This window comes from Tinamus guttatus, unplaced genomic scaffold, assembly GCF_059628265.1.
Source record: "Tinamus guttatus ecotype Peru unplaced genomic scaffold, ASM5962826v1 Tinamus_guttatus_pri_ptg000048l, whole genome shotgun sequence".
NCBI lineage: Eukaryota > Metazoa > Chordata > Aves > Tinamiformes > Tinamidae > Tinamus > Tinamus guttatus.
Window position 1 is genome coordinate 7,550,282 of NW_028288582.1, and position 22,808 is coordinate 7,573,089.

A 22,808-nucleotide genomic window follows, 5' to 3' on the forward strand; every position below is an offset into this window, starting at 1 on the left:
AATTGTGAATTAGAAAGGGAACCTCCCCAACCATCCAAACCCTTGGAAGCACTGGGCATGCAAAGAGGGCAACTGGGACAGTTTGTGCCACGCTCTGTGTTTTGAGAAGTTAGACACAGTCCTATCTTGTTACATCGTAGTATAAAGATCGGCCTTGTTCATCATGTGCATCACCCAAAGATGCAACATTTCCTGAAACTGTGAAATAAAGGAAGTGAAAAAGAGTTTCTTTGCTTCCTAGCTGCCCTTTCCCAGGAGGTTTGGAAGAAGTCAGCTGTAGGAACTTACTGAGCTTCACTTGCTAATCTAAGAATTAGAAACATAGCGTGTATAATTGAGTGAGCTCATTAAAAGTTCTATTCAGAAGTGAGACTGGAGTGTCATATACTAAAGTAGCAAGAGTATTGGTCACTAGTTGGTGTATAAAATGAAACAAAGAAAGGAGAAAAAAAAACATCAAAAATAGAAAATATCAATACTGTTAACTTAAGAAGTTTAGACATCCTTGGGGCTCTGTAATAGTACGTAAATAAAGATCTAGCGTCATAATGCAAACATGGAGAAACAAGCACAACATCCCTGTCTACATGAAAACATCCTTCAGTGTAATATGGTCACCACAAGGACCGTAAGTATATCTGATCCCACACTAGTACTAATTAGGATTCACACGTACAGATTAATTTTTAAAGTACATTTGAATTCATTAGCTATAAAAAACATTCTGAAGGACTTAAGTGCAGCAGCCACCTCCTTTGAAAGTTTTTCACTGCTAATCCTAAAGAAAATTTTATGTATAAAATATCTATATATTTTAACTATAATACATATATTTATTAATATATGTGTACATGCACACACTTATATGCATGTTTTCTGATTTCTCTTCTGATTTGTGTGCTGGCCCTGGGAAGGTCAAAGCGGATCTTGAGAGCTAACGACTTAATCTTTTCCCCCTTTTGAGTTTTCACATTTAGAACGTTTTATTCATGACTTTTCCACAAAAATTAAGTGTTGCTGCATGGACGCAGTCCCGCTTTTAGGGCTATATGGCCTATAGGAAAGGCACCACGATCATTTACTCCTGGTTATAAGGTGCTTCATTAGTCTGACCTCCTGACTTGCTTTGACACCAGGGTTGACAAGACTTCCATGGAGTCACTTTGTTTCCTTAATGAAGCAAACAAGGCAATTTTTTTTCTTCTTGTGGACCATAATGGTTCCTTGGAATGGGAATCCCTGTATCTCATCACTGATCTTTGCCTCCGTTTCCACCTGTCTTGCCAGGATGCTCCGTCTGCTGCCGACACAGGCGCCGAGCACCGGTCACCAGTGCAGCCCTCGCAGCTCCGCGGCAGGGAGCAGGGAGCCTCCTTTGGGGGGATTCTCACTGCACTACTCCTCAAAGCAAGGCCACACATGCCCAAATAAAACTACCTCCTGGGGGTAACAGTGCCTACAGGAGGCTTACAGCCATCACACCTCAAAGTCTCTCTGGACATTAAATCTTCATCATCACGCCTGCAGAGAAACAGCTCCCACGGCAGGTTGAAATATTACCTGGACAAATCCCTTGGTGGCAGGGACCCTTCAGGTTCAGACACAGGCCATCCAGTGACCTAGACACTGGCCTGTGCAAAACAGTTACTGGCACGAGATGGTAAAATGGCAGAATGGGATGGTCTGTAGGCAGCAGCTCTTTCCTTCAACACCACCATGAACAGGAAGTGTCCTTGGAATCACAGTCCCAGACTGACTTCTGTAGGACATACAATGTCTTGCCTACCTGGAAGAGCCCACAGCTTCCCAAAAGCACTCAAAAATCCACAAACTCCCTTCCTAAATAAAAGATTCCTGGGAAGGAAGATGAGAGGAAGGATAAAGTAAATGATTCACAATTGACTGGAGTTCCTCTTTAAGAGTAACATAACTACAGCGCCTTAAATTCCTACCTCAGCTCACACGGAAAAAAAGTAGTGCAGACAAGGACTAAATTAGAATCCTATACATCTGCAGGGCTGTACTCAGAGCTGCAATGCACAGTTTAGGCTTTACTTAAAACAAATTGCTAGTAAAATATAGCAGGAGGACAATACCTGTATTTTTGAGCTATAAAAAAGGATTTTTTTAGGTTCTTATATTTGGATCTCACTAAGAATACAGCAACCCCCTTTATAAATGGTATCCCAGTCATGATCTTGACATGAACTCGAATCTCCGGGCAATTATGGAAGATGGAAGCAAGTTACGTTGAGCAGTTACACTCAATGGAAAAGAAGTTACACCGCATTGTCTTGTCTTGCAGGGGCTGCTCCTTGGCTATGCCAGAATGAATTCCTTGGCTGTAACAGAAGGCAGCAGCAAACACCACCATGAAAAGCAGCAGCAGAACTTCACAAGGAAACTAAAATCCTCTGTATCCATGCGGTACGTTCCTCCTCTGAAGCTGCCTTCTTTCTCTGCAGTCAGAGAAGCAAGGTAGCAAACTTCATGCCGAGCCCAAGGAGGCTCTGACATTCTGCAGTGTCTTCACAGCCTTTACCTCTGCTGGGGGGACACTGCCAAAACACAACAGAAAGGCAAGAGAAAACTGACCCCTCTCTCCCTGAAACCCCACATACTTCTCTATACTGAAACCTGGGTTATTATGCACCAAGAGGGCATCCTGAAGAAGCCTACAGCCAGCTAAGGATAAGTGGAGCCAGTAAAAAATAATCTTAACTCTGGTTGGTAAAATGCAAGATGGAAAAAAATCAGTGGCCCACCCCCTTATTTATGGCACTGCAAACTTCCTGTTTTGATGCAAGTCAGCAAGATCTTCTGGACAACTGAGGAACAAAAAGCACTAAGTAGTTAAAGAGGATAAGTTAGTTACAGAGAAAGTAATGATCTGTCTTCATTAAGCTCCAAAACAGAGGAAACTGCCTCTATGCCTATGATTTTCTGGCAGTGAATATTTCAAGGACTAATGCACAGGAAAATGAAAGAACAAAGTGACAAATTACGAAGAGCTACTAGCCATGAGAACAGGATGCTACATGTGCTTGCTTTTACAGCGTTGGATGCGAGTCTTCTTCCCGACCTCCCCAACCCTCCTTTCACATGTGCCATAGCAAATTGTCTGCCCTGGCAGGTGCCCGGTGCAGAGCCTTGACAGGCAGCCTGGCAGAAGCGAGACTGAACAGCTCAACTGTTCCTCTTATAAAGTCTCCTAGAGCATTAAAAAAAAGGGGGAGAGGGAGCAGTTTTAATCATATTTCTATGTCTTAGGCTGCAGGGAACTGGCCTTCCCAAATGATACAGTACACCAGGACAGATTGGTCCTGATCGTAGCCTGAATGCAGGGACTCTATCCAGGCTCCCTCAAACATACTGCACCGAGCAGGGATTAAGCTGACACCACATGTTTTAGATTTACTTCTTATCCCAAAGTTGTCACGGTGATTATTGCAACACTTCAGAAGCAAGCTTGCACACAGGAGAAAAAAAAAGCAGAAAGAAAACAGAGAGTCATGATTTGGTTGCTAGATAGAGCACTCGGATGCTTTGGATTAAGGTATAACCCTCCAGAAAGGGCCTATGGAGCCCAAACGTGAGGCAAACCTCTCTGTACAGCCAGCAAAAGGCCTTAGCGCAGACCCATGGGACGCCCGGGCGCGCAGGACCCGGCAGGTTGCGGGGCCGCCCGTGGTCCCCGTCCATTCCCCCAGCGCGGTTACGGCAGCAGCTCTGAGCTCCACCATCAGCTCCTGCCGCTGCCTGACCTCCTGCCCCTGCTCCGCTCCTCTGTTTATTTACCTGTCCTAACACACGTGTCGAGCCTTGCCGCAGCCTACACGGTCACAGCCCTGCACTGGCTGCTGTAGCTCCATCTCCCGGGAGCCTCTCGGCTGGAAAGCAGGTCACCAGGAAGCCCTGACCCCGAGGGGGGCAGCCTTCAACGATGCCTCCATATCAGAGCAACCAGCGCTGCTGGGAGACTATTCCCCCACGGGTGCCCTCCAGCTCCTCGGTACCTGAGCGCAGGAGAACAGCTCAGCACCCAGGAGAGGGGCTTTGCACGGGACATTTAGGACCTGCTTTTAGCCTCTCCATGCTAGGAGCCGACTGGATACAAGCTCCGTTAGGATTCCCACTGGCACGGAGAGGACTGGAGCGATCCAGGACTGCCTTTACCAAGGGCTTCCAGTGGCACAGCAGGGATCAATGCTCGCACCCTGGCTACCCTCACATGGCAGAGGGACAAATGCTGCGGTGCCTCCGCAGCCCAGCTGTCCTCCCATCTCTTCAAACGCCAACTCTGGCAGTGTCCCCTGTGATAAAGATTTGGAATTCGTTTCTCATTTTACACCACTGCAGGGAAGATGAGCTTAGCTCAGAGGCGTGAGACAGCACTGTGACTGGTGCAGAGGGTGGCTTTTTAGGCAGCGAGAGAAGCGTCCAGGAGAACCGAACATGTTCCTATTAGCATCACTTGGCATTTGCTTCTCCAGCTTTAGCAGTAGATGAGGCCTTTGAGTATGGGAAATTCAGGCACTTGCTTGAATCCTGCCTGCCAGAACACACTGCTCAAGAGCTTTACTTTCTCAGACATTTCCTGTTCCCCTCCAAGACTTCACAAGAACCAGCCTTAAGGTTATCAGAAACCCTCTTGTGACGGTCTCAGAAGAAAGTGTGGAAGAGAAACTGCCAACTCACATGCTCCAATTCCTCCTGTTTAAAGAGGATTCACCCAAATCTCGCAGCTCCCGGGCAGAGGCTGCTCCAAGTCTACAAGCCTTCACCCACAGAAGGGAGATTTAGGAAACAAGGAACAGAGGAAGAGCAGAGACAAGGAGTCCCTCGCTTAAGTGGTCCCCAGGAGGAACAAGCAGGAGAGGCGGCATCAAGAACTAGAAGGCAAAGTAATCTGGAGAAATACACGAGTGGCCCTGCATCATTCAGGGACCTGCTGGTTGTCATCTCTCCACTAGAAGAGGAGGGAAGGAATTCAACTTTGTGCCATGTCAGTGTTGCTCGAAGTATAGTACAAGCCCAACCTAACCCCAGCAGTCTGGGGTTTTCTCCTCTCTTTTTTGCTACGTATATATTTTCCTTCAAAGCAGATTGAAAGCAAAATATGAGTCCAAAATGTAAATTTAACTTTTGTCCTACCTGCTTGAAGCAGCATCGCTGCCCTCCCTCCTGCAATGCCCGCACGCACTGGCTGCCCCCGGATCACTTTGCAGAGAGGTTGGGGAGCACCATCTGCACAAGGAATTGCCAGTGGAGGAGTTCCTGCCCCTTATTTACCCAGCATTATTGACTTTTAGAGGAGAGATCACAATAAATAAATGAATAAATAAATCTTCCTGTTTACTTTCCGAATGTGAATGAAACACTTTGCCCAGGCCAGACTTGAGGCACATCAGTTCTGTTAAACCAAGAGACCACAGAGAGTGACACCCTCCTCCCTGCCACCGCTTCCTCATCATGCACTTAGCGCTGGGGGATTCCAGCACTGCACACAAGGCCCCGGCGCTGGTCTCTAGTGTCTCCTCACACACACGCTTCTCCACCCCACGGCGCAATGACAAACACCACGGTTGGCTTTAACACAGAGCCGAGAAAACCAAGAGGTTCAGCTTTCAGCCCAAGGTCACACTGCAGTCAAGCAGTGAGGCTCCCGTGGTGAAACACCTGTCACACTTACACCACTTGGAAGCGATCCTCACGTGTCAAGATTTTTGGTGACTTTGCCGACTGAAACAAAGCACTTCTAAAAAAGTTTTCTCCCCTCCTCCCCTGGCTTCAGATGCCAACTTGCAGTCTTTGCTGCAAGGCCAAGTAACCCCAAGCAAGGTTACCAGGACACCTTGCTTGCTTGCTTCACCATTTGCAAGTTGACTGGAAGATGCTTTGCTGGAACACGTGAAAGGGGAAGGAAGGGGAAGTAGCAGTGTACTATCTGCACAGCAAGCTGGCTCTTCTCCCACCTGGTTTCTCATTCTTCTCATCCAAGTCCAGTCTCTGTTGTGAAAAGCACTGAGAGGTGACCCACCTGGGGCCTTACAGAACATAGCATCCTCAAAGCTCAACTAAGGCTATAGAGGACACATATCGAGGCCAGAGGTGCTAATTACTTAGCTTAGTACCCAGATAAACGGTCTGTTGAAAGATCTGCCCTAAATGTTCCCAAGCATGGGAAACGGGCCCATGCTTGCTGTGGCACAGGACTATCCCAAGCCCCTCGGCGGCAGAGAAGCACCAAGAGCCACAGACAGGGCAGGAGACAGAGTTCACTCTCTCCAGGCCCAACATAAGCCTGTTTCTTACAGGCCTGAGTTCAAAGTCAGAGACTCGGAGAGCGAAACAAACTGCCGCCACCACCACCTTCCCCTGCTGGCCCATTTCTGAGCCCCAGAGAGAACCCGTCAGGCAGCCTCACTACCCTCCTCCAACAGCCCAGCCTGCCCCCGCGAGCTCTTCAGACCCCCGGTCAAACCCCGGCCTCCCACGCGCTCTCCACCCATCACTGCCAATTAGTTGGATGTCTGCACAGAAGGGCCCTTCCTCGCGAGCCGACAGCTTCCCCAGTCCCATTCATTCCCTGGGCTGTCCACGATCATTAGTTCAGTCCCTCACTCGCTTCACTAATTCTCCAGCTTTGTTCAGCCACCACAGACCATTTATTTAGGGCTGCCTGGAAGCAGTATTCCCAGCACCGCTCTCCCCTCCCCGCTAGCCAACTCTCCTATTCCAGTCAACAGCAGTTACAAGGAGACAGTTTATTATAGCACAAGTTAAATATCCATTTAAACATCTGCTTTGACCAGTAGATCTTTATCACCCTGCTGTTGTGTGACATGGACATGTCTGTGAAATAACAGGGTGTAACTGTACTGACACTCAGGCGTGACAGGGTGCCAGGCCTGACAAACAGCAGCTCCAGGACTCTTCCATCCAGTGCCCTGGGATATCTAACCAGGCCAAATTCAGAGTCAGAAGAAAAACCCATCGCAACAGTGGAGGAGAGTCCTGCTCTGAATATGCAGCACAGCAACAGGCTGTGGTTGCAACAGCGCTTGCATTTTAGAGGAGGGATGTTGAGCTGTCTCATGGAGCAAGGAATGGGAATTGACTCAGGAGACAAGAGCAAGTTCCTTGGATGCACCCAGGAACACAGGGAGCCGCAGCATTTCCACCAAGGTCAATACTACAAAGTCTACATCTAATAAGTAGTAGGATTTGAGAAGTTCCACTCAGAGGTGAATCTAGACCCTACACCCTGCAAGGCATACGTCTTAGAACTTCACTGAGCTGAATAGTGCAAGAGAGCCCTTGTGGCAGCCCAGCTCACGGGTTTGGGTTCTTCCTGCACCTGGCCCGGACATGCTCTCCACAGAGTAAGCAGCTCACCTGGCACATCCACTTCCAGCTACAGCTCTGCATAAGGAAACAACACACAAGGTCCCTATAGCCTCACTGAGGTGCAAGGCATCACTGCCTGGCTTCAAAACACAGGCGGGGCAGCCAAGAGGCCAGTAAAACACTGCCAGGATGCTCCGGGGGCTCGCGTGCGAGGTCCACGCCACCCTTCCCACGGGTTACGGCCAGCAAGTCATTCCTCCGCAGCAACCAGGCTCAACCCGGCCGGGCAGCGCGGGGCCGAGCCAGCAGGCACTCGCAGGGACGTCTTGCCGTGCCGACGACCCGGGGGCACTGTCGAAGCCTCCCGGCGTCACGGCTCCGGGGCTGCGTGCGGGAGCCGAGTCCCCAGCCCAGTCACCCCCAGCCGGGGGTTCAGAGGGAGAAGGGGAAGAGCCGGCATGCGGGCCTGAGGGCTTCAGGTGCAGCCACCTCTGGCTAGTAAGACGCTACTCTTAATATAGCTCTCCTCTTAGCCCTGCCAGTCTCCAAAACACTGTTCAGATGTCTCTTGATCATCGATTTGCACCCCATAAATTCAATTCCCCACTCTCCAAAGCTTAGAGTTTTATAAATTTAATTTAAAATTTAGAATACTTAATCTTTCCAAGAACCATGACCAAAACAAGTGATGAAAAAGGAAAAGCAGACAAATATCGTTAGCAGCAGACATTAACAATGTGAGATTTTTGAGATTTTCTTTCCCTGCTGCCATTTTCAGCCCTTCTTTCCCTTCCTCTGTTTCCTCCCCACCTATGACATTCAGGCTCCAGCTCTGCTGACCTTGAGTCCTTCTTGCATCATTTTTGCATCTTCACTGATTTCCCCCTTCTTATGGTGCCCTGTCCTTCAACAGCACAGAGGCTGCCAAAACGCAGGAAGGCAGAAGATAAACACATTTTTATTGTCAAGTCCACTTGTTCTCTTAACATATGGCATACGGAGTTGTGCTTCACCTTAAACGCAAAGCAGTGAAGTTTAGCAGTTAGCTCTCACTACAGCAGTACAGAAGTTGAGATTTAGGCTCAGTGAAAAATAAATTTAAAAATCTATGTTGATTCTTGAGGAATACCAAAAGCTACTTAAAAATAAATAAATTTAAACATAACAGAAAAAAAGAAAAGAAAAAAAAAAAGAGGGAAACAGAGGGTGACAAGTTTTACACAGCCTGGCAATTCTGCCATTTGTTTTAAGCTTTTTAGTGACACAACACGGCCTTTGAGGTAACATTTCATTTCCAACCACTTTAAAAATATATTATTATTCTGTGATTGGTCTTTAATGGTCATTTTGGGTGGCAAGAAGTAGAGTCTGGATACATATGTTCTAGTCGGAGCTCATCAATTCCCTAAAAACAAAGGGCAAAAATCCTAAGGGAATAAAACAAGTTTACATGACATTTGCACTACTGATGAGAAGCAGACTCTTCCTCCTTGCATGGCAATACCTGTAAGTTCAGGCTCCACAATCCCCGTGTGAAAGGCAACGTGCAAGTAACCAGGACTGCACTTTCCAAACTTGCCTAGAACTAGCTTTTCTATTTTGTCCATATTCTCTAACAATCCTGCATAACAGTTATTAACCAAATCTGGAAAAAACTGTATGTAATAATGGCTCCATTGAACTTCATTATAACTTTCACTCCTAAACTAACTTTCAGGTGCTTTCCCCTCGTTCCTCCATGCCCCTGGAAAGGCACAGAGGTTCATCACATGAGTCTGCTGAAGAAACTTCACAGGCAAGTTTCAGGGAGGCTTTCCTTGTACCTTCACCAAGTCAGGAAAGAGGATTTTATTTAGAATAATTATGCCCCAAAAGATATGGAAAGATGGATTTCTTTTGAAGGCAGCATCCCATATCAAATCCATTTCCACCAAGAGAACAGCTACTTAGAACATTTTGTTCAAACTGAAAAATTTCCAGCCCTTTGATTACAAAGGCAACCTGCCAAGCAAGAGTATAAAATTAGCACATTAGTGCAGTAGTGTCTTCCTTAGTCTGAAGACAGCTTCAGTACCTCCGCGTGCCACAGCTTTACCCGAGTGAAACAGAGCTAAGACCAACTACATTCAGTTATTTCCTATTCCAAAGGGGCAGAATCTCTTGAATGGCAGTGAAGTTCAGGTATCAAGCCACGTTACCTTTGCTGATGGACAAGCAAGAACCGAGCAGCAATAAGAGTGGAGGCCAGTGCAGCACACGAGGAGCCCCACACCGCAACGGGCGCCGCGCGCAGCTCGCGAGCGGCACCCAACCATTTTGTCCTCTCTGCCCCAGGGCCTATTGCGGCACAGGTGCTTCCCAGCGCGCCTTCCAAGTGCCAAGGCAATTTTTCAAACCCTGGTTTAACTGCCGCTCACTTGAGAAATACAAGTTATCTTTTAAAGGCATGACCAGAAAAAGCTTAAACACAATCCTTCTCCTTTTATTCCGTATTTGATAAACATTTCAGCAGGCATCTATCCAATGGAAGCCAGCTCTGGCTCTACACCTGCTACAAGCCTCGCCCAAGCTCTACAGACATGAATTAAATGCTCTGCTTTCACTTCCATAGCCACTAGAAAGGTTTCGCCTATACGCGTCTTGGATAGAGCTTCCATCACCTGTCCTCCTTCCCCCTCCTCCAGCAGGCAGCAGAGCAACGCAGCGCGCAGCAGCGCCCTTGCCTCGAGCCGCACAGCGACACACGGCTGCTCCGGAGGGCTTCGCTGCGGGCGACACCCAGGCAGGGCAGCGTTCCTCTCACCTGAGCTGGAGACACCGGGGCCCAGAGAGCGGCGGCTCGGCCCAGGGCCGCTTCGCAGCGACTTGGGTACAAGGACGTGGAACAGTCCCCTTGCCACCGAGCCTATGAGCTCTGCAGACTGCTGTCAAGACCAGTACCCCTGACACCTCATTTATTTATTACCCTTAATATATATATATACATATATATATATATATATATATATATGGGGGTTAAGTTCTGTCTTCATTTTTCTTCCATCCTCCCAAATAACTATGGCAAGACAGGTACAACCCAGGCCACAACAACTTACAGCCTCCTTGGCTTCTGCTCAAAAAACAGTCCTTTTTCACCCAAACCCACATGCGCTCGATAACCTTGCCAGTTTTCAGAAGAATGGAGGGGGGCTGCTGGGTTTGTGCCCGCCCTATGTGCACCATAAGGACAGTTTATGAGCGGCGCGTGGAAGACAGATTGCTCTTTTGTTTGGAGTTGCCTGGGAAGAAAAGAAATTGATCCCAGATCCACCCACACTCCAAACCAACTCCCACATACACACAAAGGCAGTGGGGGGGGGGGGGGGGGGAATGAGGGAAGGGGAAGAGCCTAAAGAACTAAACCAAGAGGATTAAAAACCCACCCCAGAGCTCTGAAGGAGTCAGAGGACAACGCTGCTGTTTCCCAGCATTGAGTGCTTTAGAGCACTTGCCTGTCCTTGCTTTCTCACAACTCGCTGCTCTGGCTTTGAGTCACATGGATGAGGAAGCCTCCCCTCCCTCCTCCCTGTCCATCCAGAACAGGTTTCAGGCAGACACAGCTACTCCCTGCAATCTAGGCAGCTCCGTGACAAAAGCGGGATGGAGGCTCCATCTGAGCTGATCTCTAGGGCAGCCCCAGCTGCACAAGAGGGTAACAGCCCTTCTCACACCTCTATTTTCCCACAACAGCGACTCAGTGAAACCACTGGCCAAAAAGAGGGATGCTCAACCATGGCAAAATGGAAGAAACGGGCAAAATGGGCAGAAATCAGTGCAAGTCAGTTCCTGCACAAGTGAGCAGCGCCCTTGCTCTTCCCTTGGGGCAGGAGAAGCTGAGGCACGGGTTCTTCAGAGATGCACAAAAGCCTTGATAAAGCAGCCAGCCACTTCTTCAAACAGGCTGAAAAGGCAGAAAAATATCACTGCTATTTGAACACATGAAAAGCGCTCAGATACCATACCAGGAGGCACACAAGTTGTAAAACAGGTTGTTAAGCAGCAGCAGAGTTCTGCTATGTTTTCCCCTCTTTTAGCAGAAAATTATCACAAAGAGTAAAAATCACGACCACTTTCTTCCAGCCCGAGAGGGAGCTTCAGGGAATAATCACAGCATGGCTCCGAAGAATTAAAAAATAAATTTAAAAAAAGTGTCTCCATTAGAGGGACAACGAAGCAGGAAAGAAGTCTTAGGAGTAGGGAGAAGAGCAGAAATCGGAGTAGGGCTGAGTTCATGGGAAGGTGCACACACAGGATCTAGAAGCTGTACTCAAAATATAGCAAAAGTGGGAGAAGTGTCAATAGCAGCCTAGGAAAGGGAGAAAAAAAGACTGGCACATATTAAAGAGCAGCAATCTTTTAGAAATATTGATTACAAAAATATTTGTCAACTAGTCATAAGCAACTAGTTTTACCCTGAAGAGTAGATAATTGCTGGAAGGACGAGCAAGGACAGCTGCAGCTTGCTAGGGTGGTCAGGGAGAAGAGGGGTAGCACTGAGCCAAAGCGCAAGGAGAAGGGAAAAAAAAAAAAAAAAAAAGGGACTTCAAGGCAGCTGCTGGGGAGGTTAAGTTAGGTAAGAGCATATTCTGTTAAGAAATAAAAGAGCAGGTGGTAACTGGGAACATCTCTAGAAAACTACTTACTCCAAGAGGAATGACGGCTATTGCAGTGTTTATGAAATAAAAAGATCCATTTAAACCAGCGGCCAGAGCGCAATCAACGACTGCTGTGATACAGGAAGCCACCAGCTGCGGAGACAAAGGCGATGGGAGCTCAGCCCGCCTGCGCCCATGGCCCCCTCGGCCCTCCTGCGCCTCTCAGGACCCTCTGATTTGCCACACGCCTCTTGTCAGGCATCAGCCACAACAGAAACCGGAGGGAAAGAGTGCCCCTTTTTTTATTTTTGTGAACAGGAAGTGGCCAAACTGCTGCTTGGGACCAGCAAGTTATCAACAAAAGACTGCTCGAGTTGAAAGGACTGAAAGGTCTAACCTGACTTGTCCAGCGCAAACAAACATCTACCCTGAGCCCACAAAATCATTTCAAGTTCTGAAGACACTTACCTTGCCTTAGTCATAATTTTAAGGTTTTGTACAGCCAGAGTTTAGAAATGATCTTGTGATATTTTAAGCCCATGACCTTTGTTTAGAGTGTATATCACTTTTAGCAGTATCTATTTTAATGCAGGCTTCATCTTTTAGACTATACGAGCAGCGCCGCAGCTACACATTGGATAACACACCACGTTACTCCACAACACTTCATTTATAGGAAAAGGTAGGGCAAAAATCTACCTGTCGAAACTCCCAACCACCCGTTGCCTCTGCCCTTGCTTCGTAAGCTGCTACGTACTCATTACTCAGATGCACTCGAGGGGTTTCCCCTAAGGCTGCCTGTTTCCAGAGGACCTTTTTGTTGCTGGTTTGATTCTACTTGTGTAAAGACAAAGAAAAGCCCAGGATTTGGGGGAAGCAGTATTATCTTCCCCCACATAAGAGGCAGAATATTAGAACCTTTTTTGTTGTTGTTGTTGTTAAGACTACTTAATACTCATATTGAGCCGGGTCTGCCTAGCAACAAGTTGAAGTTATAAACTTGTATCATCCTCCCTGTGTTCCCATGGCTACTGTCGTGAACAGTGCAGTGGCAGCTGCACAAATCAGCACAAGGGTCCCACGAGGGACATCTTGCAGGTTCCCCAGCACAAAGCAGCAGCAGGGAAGTGCAAGGGCTGCACCTGGGGCAAGCGCTTTCCTTTGGAGCTCCGCTCTCCGCCCTGGAAATGCCCAAGATGGCCAGAGATGGAGACACGCCAGTCAGGGAAGAACCACACGGGCCAGCATCTGCAAAATGTTTGCAGTGGTTTGCACATGCACACACAAAAAAAAAGCTCCAATTACAGATGTGCAGCAGTTTTAGCTGCTTACACCTCAATGCTAACAATATTTAATTCTGCTAAACGGTGTTTGCTACACAAGGCAACTAGTTTTTAATACATTTGAAATGAGAAATAGGTGACAAATCATCTCCTTGCCCCCATTCACACAGAGACCTCAAGCTGGGGTTATTGATGAGGACAGAGGGACAAATTTAGACACCCAAAGCAGGTGGGAAGTCAGAGGGAGGGGAAGAGACTCTACATTTCAATGCAAGCTGTGAGCAAAGCGCTGCCTCTGAAACAACACCATTATGTAAAACAGACCTTCTCCAGGCCTAGCTTTTCAGTTCTTCAAGAATCGAGACCATTTCCTACTAGCAGAGCTTTTTCTTAGCCTTTAACTATTTCCAGTCGCTCTGTGGAACCGAAACTCTTCGCTGTCACCTCAGCGATTCTCAACAGGAAACGGTTACGGACAAGGGGGACAGACACTATGCGCCTTTCTTTACATGCTTTAGTTGGGGATGCTGAACCTAGGAGCCTAGGAAATACCATTACACATTCGTTAGGCTGCGTTTCCACACTCAGGTTATAAAAACCAGGAAGACACAGATTCAAGGTTACACACATCAGTAGTGACGTTTAAAACCCAACTTCCAATTCCAAGTTGCTACATAAACTAAATCCCAATCAGATAAGACACCTCCTTGCCTAAAAGTACATGTGAACCTTATCACAATGGGCTGTTACAGATACCTCTGGAAGGGAAAAGGGAAAAGCTGCTGTGAAGAGCCATGTGGTCAGACTCCTCTAATAGGGGAGCTATACCAAAAACAGGCCAGGGGCGCTCTCAGATCACCATTGTTTGTGAAATTCATCCAGGCAATAAGCACAGAGATAAGGGAGAAAGCAAGGAGGGTGGGGGGTGAAATAACTTTTTAAGAGCAGACATTCACATCCTTATCCAACTGCCCCTAATGGGGAAGGGAAAGATTTCTTTAATTTTATTTTACAGATATATTATACATTATACAGGCAGACACACACTGCACTTGGAGTCAGAGAACACACAGGCCACCGCTGATGCTCCCTTGAGTACCTGCGCGACAGGAGCACAGGACAGAAGGGGGAAAGCAGAGACCAGAATTTCCTCCAGAGAGGGGATTTTTGCAATTTTATCATAGTGTTGCAGCCTCCTCCCCCCACCGAGAGAGGCAACATTTACCAGTACTTCCTCTACCGAAGAGATAACTGCTGCTGCAGAGTTGAATTTTTGAAGGTACGTGGTAAGGTAGGTTAAATAAATGTTTTGTCTCAAAAACTTAAAGGAGAAGTGAAGTAAGTTTACATTTTGTGGGTCAAAACCACTAAAGACATCAGAACCAATAGCAGCACAAAGCCCAGTTCCAGACTATCATGAAGAAACATTTTCACTGCCTTCACTAAGGCTTCACACATCTGCAATCTCTTGCAGTTTCAAGCACAAAGTCAACCACTTTCATATGGAACTATAAATTAAGAGCTTCTAAAGTTTAGGAAAATTAAAACCCATCTCAGATTCTTTATAAAAGCATTACCCAAGACGAGTTTAGTTTACAAAGCAACTTTTACATTCTTAAAACTGAATTTTAGATCATTTTCTCAAATCTAAAGGCTTGAGAACGTGGAATTGCTCATCTGCTTACACAGCAAAGTCAAAGACTCAAAATAAGCATGGTCACCTCGTGCAGAAAGGGGCACAAATTTCTTGGGAAGGAGCATGGTGTCCCTTCCTTATTTGGCCTCTATACACTTTAACGGAATTCGCCACTTAAGAGGTTAGATCACTAGTCACACTGTTTCCAACTCATCTTACCTTAGACATGCAGCAGGCAAAACAGGTCTCTACCACTAACAGCAGGTACTATATGAGAGGGAAGTGGAAGAGGTGACAAGCATTAACTCCACATTTCTGGGGAGCCAGTTATTTTAGATTTACCTGCCTAATGCATATTAAGAAACTTAACATTAAAGTTGAAAGGCACAGTTAAAAGAACAGAGGTGTACACAGGTGTCCAGTACAGCACTGTCATTTATACTCCGCTGAAGGTATGTGACCAGTCTAGAGCCCGGTATAAGCCGCATTACACAGTGCACCTTGATCACAGAGGCAAAGATTTCCGAGCTAATTATAATGACTAATCACAGGGAGCTCTAAGCCTTCACTTGGCCAAATCACAGAACTAACTAGAGTTGAAAACAAGAGTTTTAAGAGCAACTCATTAAGCAGCAGGAACCAGCTATGAAGAACAAAGCAGTCACTCTACCTAACATTAATTCCAGTCCAGCCATTAATACATTTGTCAGTGCATGAGACAGCTATTACCTCCATATACACACACTGCAAGTGCCAGGCAGGGAAAGAAGCCACAGGCTTTGGCTGCACCAAGGCTTGTTTGTTTACTACAGCATTCAGGTTTCAAAAAAATGTACTATCTAAATAGCAAGAAAGCTCCAAAACCATTCCTTGGAACAAGCTGGAGCAGGAACTCAGTTCACCCCCAGCAATCCCGCTATAGGACAGGACAAACAAACTGGGCGACAGCCACGCAGGGAGCTCAGAGGCAAGAAAGGTATAGCTCCAAACCAAGGTACATATACAATATACTTCAACTTGAGCACTATGCTCTCCTTTACTTCTCCTTTTTCTCCAGGGTGGATGCAAGGACCAGCTCAAGCTAAAACACCAGCATCATGGAGCCAGCTTCATTCTCACGTGGTGCTGCTGGGACTGCCCCCTCTCTTGCTGCAGTAACGGGACCAAAGCACACACCAGCGAAGAAACAAGGCACGAGAACAAAATTAAGGCACACACTGGCAGCGGGATGAGAAGACAGGAGACATTTCCCCCTTTTTCAGAGCTGCCAGGGCCAGCCTGCCCTTGAGAACCCCCTTCACTTGTACCCTAAGATCCCATGGGGCTGAGACAGCCAGAGAACCTGAGTTTCAATAACGGCTTTCAGTGGAGTTCCTGCAAAGAACTTCACATCTGCTCTGCAGCACAGCAAGTACAGAGACCGACTCGGGGAAGAAAGAGGGCAAGACAAATATAGCCTGTAAGGGGGTAAGGCACCGAGCAGACTAGAGCAGAGGGAAAGGCTCCTCTTCTTCCAGGAGGTTTGAGAAAACAAAGAGCCTAAATCATCCTTTAAAATAAAGAAAAAAAATCGCAGACTAAATACTAATACCTGAAGCCTAAAGTTATGTCAGTAGGAACTATGTTATAGCACAGCTTCAGGGCTTCACATTCCCATTCTTTTCAAATCAGACCCATAACTCCAGTACAACCTCTGGAGAAGGGCAGAACATTCTCTACCTGCTCCCTTTTTTCCAGAAGCCCCACATGCCCTTTTCCAATCATATATGACCATGCTAATAGGGAAATTACGTTTTTGTTGAGGAAGAACATATCTCCTCAGATGACAGCAAAAGGATCAAGACACACCTGGTTTATTAGTCAAAACATTGGGAATTAGAAAAGCATGGCTTGGTGTTTCTGATTAGATCAAGCATCCTCATTACTTTCTCTTTTCCAAAGGGACTACTGCACTAGAGAAGTTCCTGCCTGTTATGTTTAAGGCAAAGTCACCTGAGGAAGTGAGAAGGCTTTCCAAGACACCAGTATTTCCAGTTTGAGGAGGTTCGTCTTGACTCTTCCACTTGTTTAGATGGAGGTCCCAGAGTGTCAGTGAAAGAGGATTCACCTAAACACAGGTTTCTGTTACAGTTGGGACCTGGGCCTGTTTGCAAACCATCAGGACTGTTCAGAACAGGACTATTTGCAAACAAAGAAATTCAACAAGCTGGCTACGAGTCAGGCTTGCCAAGTGCATGTCATATGGGGGACTCTCAACGTGCTCTTGTTAAAGAGGTTACAGCCCCTATTGCATAGGTCAGCAGGTGCTCCTCCTGACATGATTCAGCTATATTCCTCTGGAAAACCCGGGGAAGCAGCTGAAAATGACACAGCCCAATAAAATCTGGTCCTTACAGACAGGTCCATTACGTTTTCACCTTTGATCCTCAATAGACAGGAAACGTGTGTGTTTTAACAGCCACAGCATGAGGGATGCGTGACCTTCTCCCTCGGAGAGGGCATCTCCACCACCTCCCTATCACATCCTCCGGAGACAGCAAAGAGTGATTCCTCCCTCCCTTAGACACGGACACAGGAGTTGTGTCTCTGAATACATCGGAAAGTTTTTTGGATTTTTTTTTTTTTGTTAATCCTGAAACAGCACAGTCCTGGACATCCAGAAAAGCCAATAAATTTTAGGCATCGTTCAGCAGGACACAGAACACAGTCAGGACTAGGGAATGTCACACTCAACAATCTCAGAAACAACCTGGCAGCGAGCATTTTCCAGAAGGCTTCTCTGCATCTAGAGGTACTACAAAATGTTTCTTTCCACCCCTTAATGTTGTTAATTGTTACAACACAACAAATAAGAACTAGAAAGATCAGCTTCCCTGCAAACAAGTGGCTGAATCCCCCAGCTTGCACACCCTCCAGCTCTGGATTGCAACAGGGCTGAATCAAACCAACTTTCACTCTTCTCTTTCCACCAGAAAGGCCTCCAGAAGTTTCATTGAAAAAAGGAGAGAAGAAAACAAAGAGACTGACAACTAATGTCCAAAGGTATAAGACCTGAGTCCTATTTTCATAGCAATCACAAGAAAGGATGGTATCTAGGACTGCAGTTATAGGAAAGAGAAAGCAAGGCTCATCTGCCATGAATACATGTAGAAACTTCGGGCAGGCAGTTCTCTTCAGAGAGTTATTTAACACTCTTCAAAATTATGAAAGCTTTAAACTTCAATTTAAATTCACTAGCTATGTTAGAGTGCTTGCTTTCTCTTATTTACAATATTCCAACAGTCATAGAGTCTAAATTAACAAGCAATGAGGAAAAGGGTCAAGTACAATATCAGTCCTTCCCCCACATGAAGGATTTTTATTTAATTTTAGGACACATAATATTTTCTTCCACCGAGTTTTTACATTAGCAGGGCATATAAGTTTCACTTGCACAGATTAAAATCACAAAAGTAGTTTTCTCTCCTTAATCTTCAGCATCTCAGATGGAGAATTCACAAGAAACGCTGACCTTTGTTTGCCACAGAATTTTCACGTAGCAGTCAAATATTTCACTCTGAACTCTAACATTAGTAAGAAATAACAGAGAAAAGACAATATGTTTCATCTATGAATCAATGAAACATAGCTGAAGCACAGCGTTAATTTTACTGATTCTACTCAGCTTTCGTGCAGAAGTCCCAGCGCAAAAGTTTGCCTGCTCTTTTCTCCAGTTAAACAAGTTGTTTAACAAAAACTTTACCTCTGCACACACCTCGTCTCTGCTGTACATTCTTACTGTACCAATAGCGGAGGTGTAAGCCTGTTTTTGAGATAAAGCTAGAAGTGTAGCGATAACTTATTTTCCAAAGTGAGAGGAGAACATGAGAGAAACAAGGCAACAGCAGTCACTTGGGCTATAGCCTATATCCTATAGGGTCTGCCGGCACATGGAATAGTCCTTCCTACCATGAAGGGAGCTTGCAAGTAAAGACCACTTCCTAAAGGCGATTCCCAGGCACAAACATCCCACAAAGAGCACTGAAAACTCACACAAAGATATTTTAATCCAGAATTATACTGGCTATTTTTTGGCTCTAAGAATTAAGTGAAACAAGAAACACAACCTTTGATCATTTTCCTCGTACTCTGCTTGAGAGATGACACACGACCCCTCTCTACCCTCCTTAACACTAACCGAAACTACGGTCCTTGCCCTCTCTAAGTCTAAGTGGTAATTACGGAGACACTCCTTCACTTTCAGGCTGCACAAATGCAAGTTTTTGTTTTTTGTTTTGGTCTTTAATCTTCCCCAAACACTAAATTTATAAAATCAACACAACATGCCACCACTGTCTTGAGTATCTACCTCTCTTTACTCCCATAACCTTAGCGGTAAGAATTCCAGGAAAGCCTTCCTCGTTTTCTTGTTCTTTACTGCAGTTAACTTCGGGCTTATGAGTGAAAACAAAATTAAATACTTTCTCTGCCCTTGTGCATGGGGACAGAGAAACGCCCACACAAGAATGCTCACGTAAGAATCAGCAGTTACAAGTACACCTCAGCCAAACATCAGCTAAGCTGAACACTGAAAAAAAAAAAAAAGAAAAAAAAAAAACCCACCACACAAACCGCTTACAAGCACCCTAATCCATGCCTTACTTCAGCTCAAACCTAGCCACGGGGGCATGAGCCCTTTGCATTTTATAAACCAGCTAATCTGAAGGTGAAAGCTTCCAGAACTCTACATTAAATAACCTTCAAGTTTTAGGATCCTTTGGACAACCAACCCCTAAAATTTCTACTGAGGAAGAGATATAGCATCTGTGCGCATTGATAACACTTTTCCATCAATTTAACCTTGAAATTACCAGCAAGATGGGATTATTTAGCAGTTGCATCGAAAAGGCATCACACTGTAATTTGTTAGATTTAGGATTCTTTTTTGTTTGTTTAAATAGGGAAACAAAAAGAGGCACAGCAAACAAGCTCAACATGGCCATTTGGCCGTGCTTTTGGACCAGAGCAGATCACACAACTCAGGAATAATGTTTCCTTGCAAGAATATTCCAGAGTAATTCCACAGGCCAGGAAACCAATACTAGATTCATTCAATTAAATATATGAGCAGGGGGGAAAAAAAAAGTTCACCTCAAAGTTTTTAATTAAGAAGCGTATGAAATTAAAACAAAAAGAAAAGAAAAACAAAACAAAAAAAGAAACCCAAAGCAGCAAAGAAAGATCCGGTGCCCATTCAGGTCATCAGAAGACTGATTATTTACTTTAGGCCAGTCTGCTCCAGGCTGGGTATTACACCATGTACTCAAACAAGAGCTTCTGTTGAAGCTGTGTTGGGGTACATGTTCCTCAGGAGAAAAAAAAAAAAAAAAAAAGTGTTTCTCCAGCTACATCACACATGTCCCCCTCCCTCCCACCCTCCGCAGCAGAGAAGGCTATAACCTTTGTATAGGTCACTGTGCATACATAAGTTAAAGCCAGAACAATGCGTACTGCACACAGTGAGGAAGGGGCACATAGTCACCCCCAGTCTATTATGTTAGAGAAATGAATTGCACAAAAGAGGGTAATTTGTGAGGGTCATCAAAAAGCCTAAGTATTGTTGTGATACCTGGCTAATAGCCAGCACGGTGCCTGTTGTGTGTTACAGAAATGTTGCATTTGACCTACAGATTGAAAAACAGTGTCAACTGCTGCCTAAGTAAAGGCTCCCCCCTCCCCCCAGCACTTTTTCTCCCTCCTCCCCCTCTCCTCCCTTCCTCCTCCTGGTCAACCGAGAAATGGAGCTCCCATGTGCCAAGACCTTGCATCTTATTTTGTCAAGAGAATGAGGCGGGGACGAGGAGGAAGCAGGGAAAAAGATTCTATAACCAAATATAAGCGATGCCAAAGTCAGAAAAAAAAATGCTATCGACCTGCAGAGACTATAACAATTAGGACAAAAAAAAAAAACCCACCCTATATTTAATCACAAAAAGCAACCAACATATCAGTATGCAATATGAGATGATCCAAGGGAAACATTTTCCTGGATTCACACAATAGTTACTCTCTGGATTACTCTGAAAGGAGCTATTGCAGCTTTCCCAATCATTGTTTTTGTCTTACGAGGAGAGGTGCAGAGAATCCAATTAAGTTTGTGCTAGGCAAGAGGCAACTCCAAACGCTGCACTCCCCAGATGGGAGGAGGGCTTTAAACCACACTTACAAAGGAACAATGCAAAAAAATCGCTTACATTTCAAACTAAGGAGGTCAACAACCCATCTTTATACACACGGATGTACCCGGAGATGCATCGATACCAACGTGCTCCGAGCACCTGCCTTTCAGCACAGCCACAATTCCTTTGTTTGCTCAAAATTTGCTTCCATACCACTTTAAATTAGCCTACAAAGAGGCTGCAGCAGAATAGCTGGAATGTGAAATATTTTTGGAAGCCGAATGGCTTCTCAGAAAGAAGGAAAGAAAAAATACAAAAAAATGGAGTTTTAGTTTTCAGTTTTTCTTTTTTTTTTTTTTTCAATAGATAAGACGGTATTCACAACTTGATCTTTTCTAGTTCCACCCATATGACCGAGCCCGCAAACACACAAGTCCAGGAGAGGAGGGAAGAAGGAGAAGAAAAAAAAAAAAAAAAAAAAACCCAACTGCCATCTCCAGCCTCTCCTGCCCGGCGCTTCCCTGTTCCCTGCCTGCAAAGCGCCCTCTGGGAAGCATCGGGACTTCTTTTATGAGCCCTGTGGCTCGGGGCTCTTTCCGGAGGGGGAATAGGAGGATTGTGGGTGCGTGGGGGGGCGCTTGTTCTCGCCCTGCATCCCCGATCCGGAGATTGGGGTATGTGGAGTATTTAAAAATAAATAAGATTTTAAAGGAGAAATTGGGGGGGGGGGGGTTATTGTTGGTCGCCCTCCCCCCCCCGTCACTAGATGCAGGGGGACAGTTGCTGCACAGAGGGGACCCCCCCCAACCTCCCCATTTCCTCCTCCTTGTTGCCCCCCCCCCCCCACGGGGCGAGCAACCCACACAAAAAAGTTGTTCCCTCCCCCTCATTTCGCCCCCCCATCGGCCCATTACCGCCCCCCCCCCCCCCCCCGCCCGGTCCCAACGACTCACCGGGGTCGAAGTCGGGCACGACGGCTTGGTACTGCGGGCCGACCCTCATGCCGCCGCCTGCTGAGGGGGACAGGGGGGACGTTAGCGCCCTCGGCGCGGCCCGCGGTCCCCCCCCCGGCCCCCCCGCCGCTTACCATGCTCCTCATCACTGGAGGAGCCCGAGCTGCCCTCCTCCCAGGAGTTGCTGCTGCTGTTGCCGTTGGGGGCCGCGGCCAAACTTTTGTTGCTGCCGTTACTGGCGGCCGCGCTGTTGTTCCTGCCCCGGCGCTTGCCCGACACCTCGGGGCCCTTCTCGATCATGGCTGGCATGCGGGGCGGGGGGGAGCGGGCAGAGAGGCAGAGCGGAGTTTAAAAAACTGGTTCGTGTGCGGGGAGGGGAAGGGGGGGGGAGGCGAGGCGGGCCGAGCCGCGCGGGGGGAGGTGCCGGGGGCGGGCGGAGGCGCCGGGGGCGGGCGGGGGCCGGGGCGGGCCGGGCGCGGCGGCGGCGGCGGCGGCAGCGGCCTCGCTACATCCCCCGCCACGGGCGCCGCGAAGTTTGCGGCTCATCCCAGCGCTGCGCCGCGAGCGGGGGGGCGGGGGGACACGCGACCGGGCTCAACCTGCGCCGCCCGCCCCGCCCCCTCCGCCGCCGGCCATTGGAGGAACCTACATTTTGGGAGGCGAGCGCGCGCGCCCATTGGCCGCGGCCGCCTGTCCATCGCGCCCGGCGCGGCGCTTCCGTTCGCGAGCCGCGGTGGGGGCGGCTCGGCGGGCCGGGCTCCCCGCGCGGCCGCCGCGCTCCGCCGGGGCCGCGG

At 47.2% G+C, this 22,808-nt stretch overlaps 1 protein-coding gene across 2 annotated transcripts in view; it reads right to left on the bottom strand.

The window, feature by feature from the left end:
• Positions 1–22,378, bottom strand: part of RCOR1 (REST corepressor 1) — a 74,202-nt gene extending 51,824 nt beyond the window's left edge. For both annotated transcript variants that reach the window (XR_015914391.1, XM_088539662.1), the window contains exons 1-2: positions 22,149–22,378; positions 22,015–22,074 (exon numbers count right to left, since the gene is read on the bottom strand). Coding sequence is in view for 1 of the 2 variants with exons in the window: in XM_088539662.1 (XP_088395788.1) it covers positions 22,015–22,074; positions 22,149–22,323 (235 nt within the window). In the remaining variant the exon portion in view is untranslated. The remainder of the gene's footprint in view (positions 1–22,014; positions 22,075–22,148) is intronic.
• Positions 22,379–22,808: the final 430 nt, after the last annotated feature.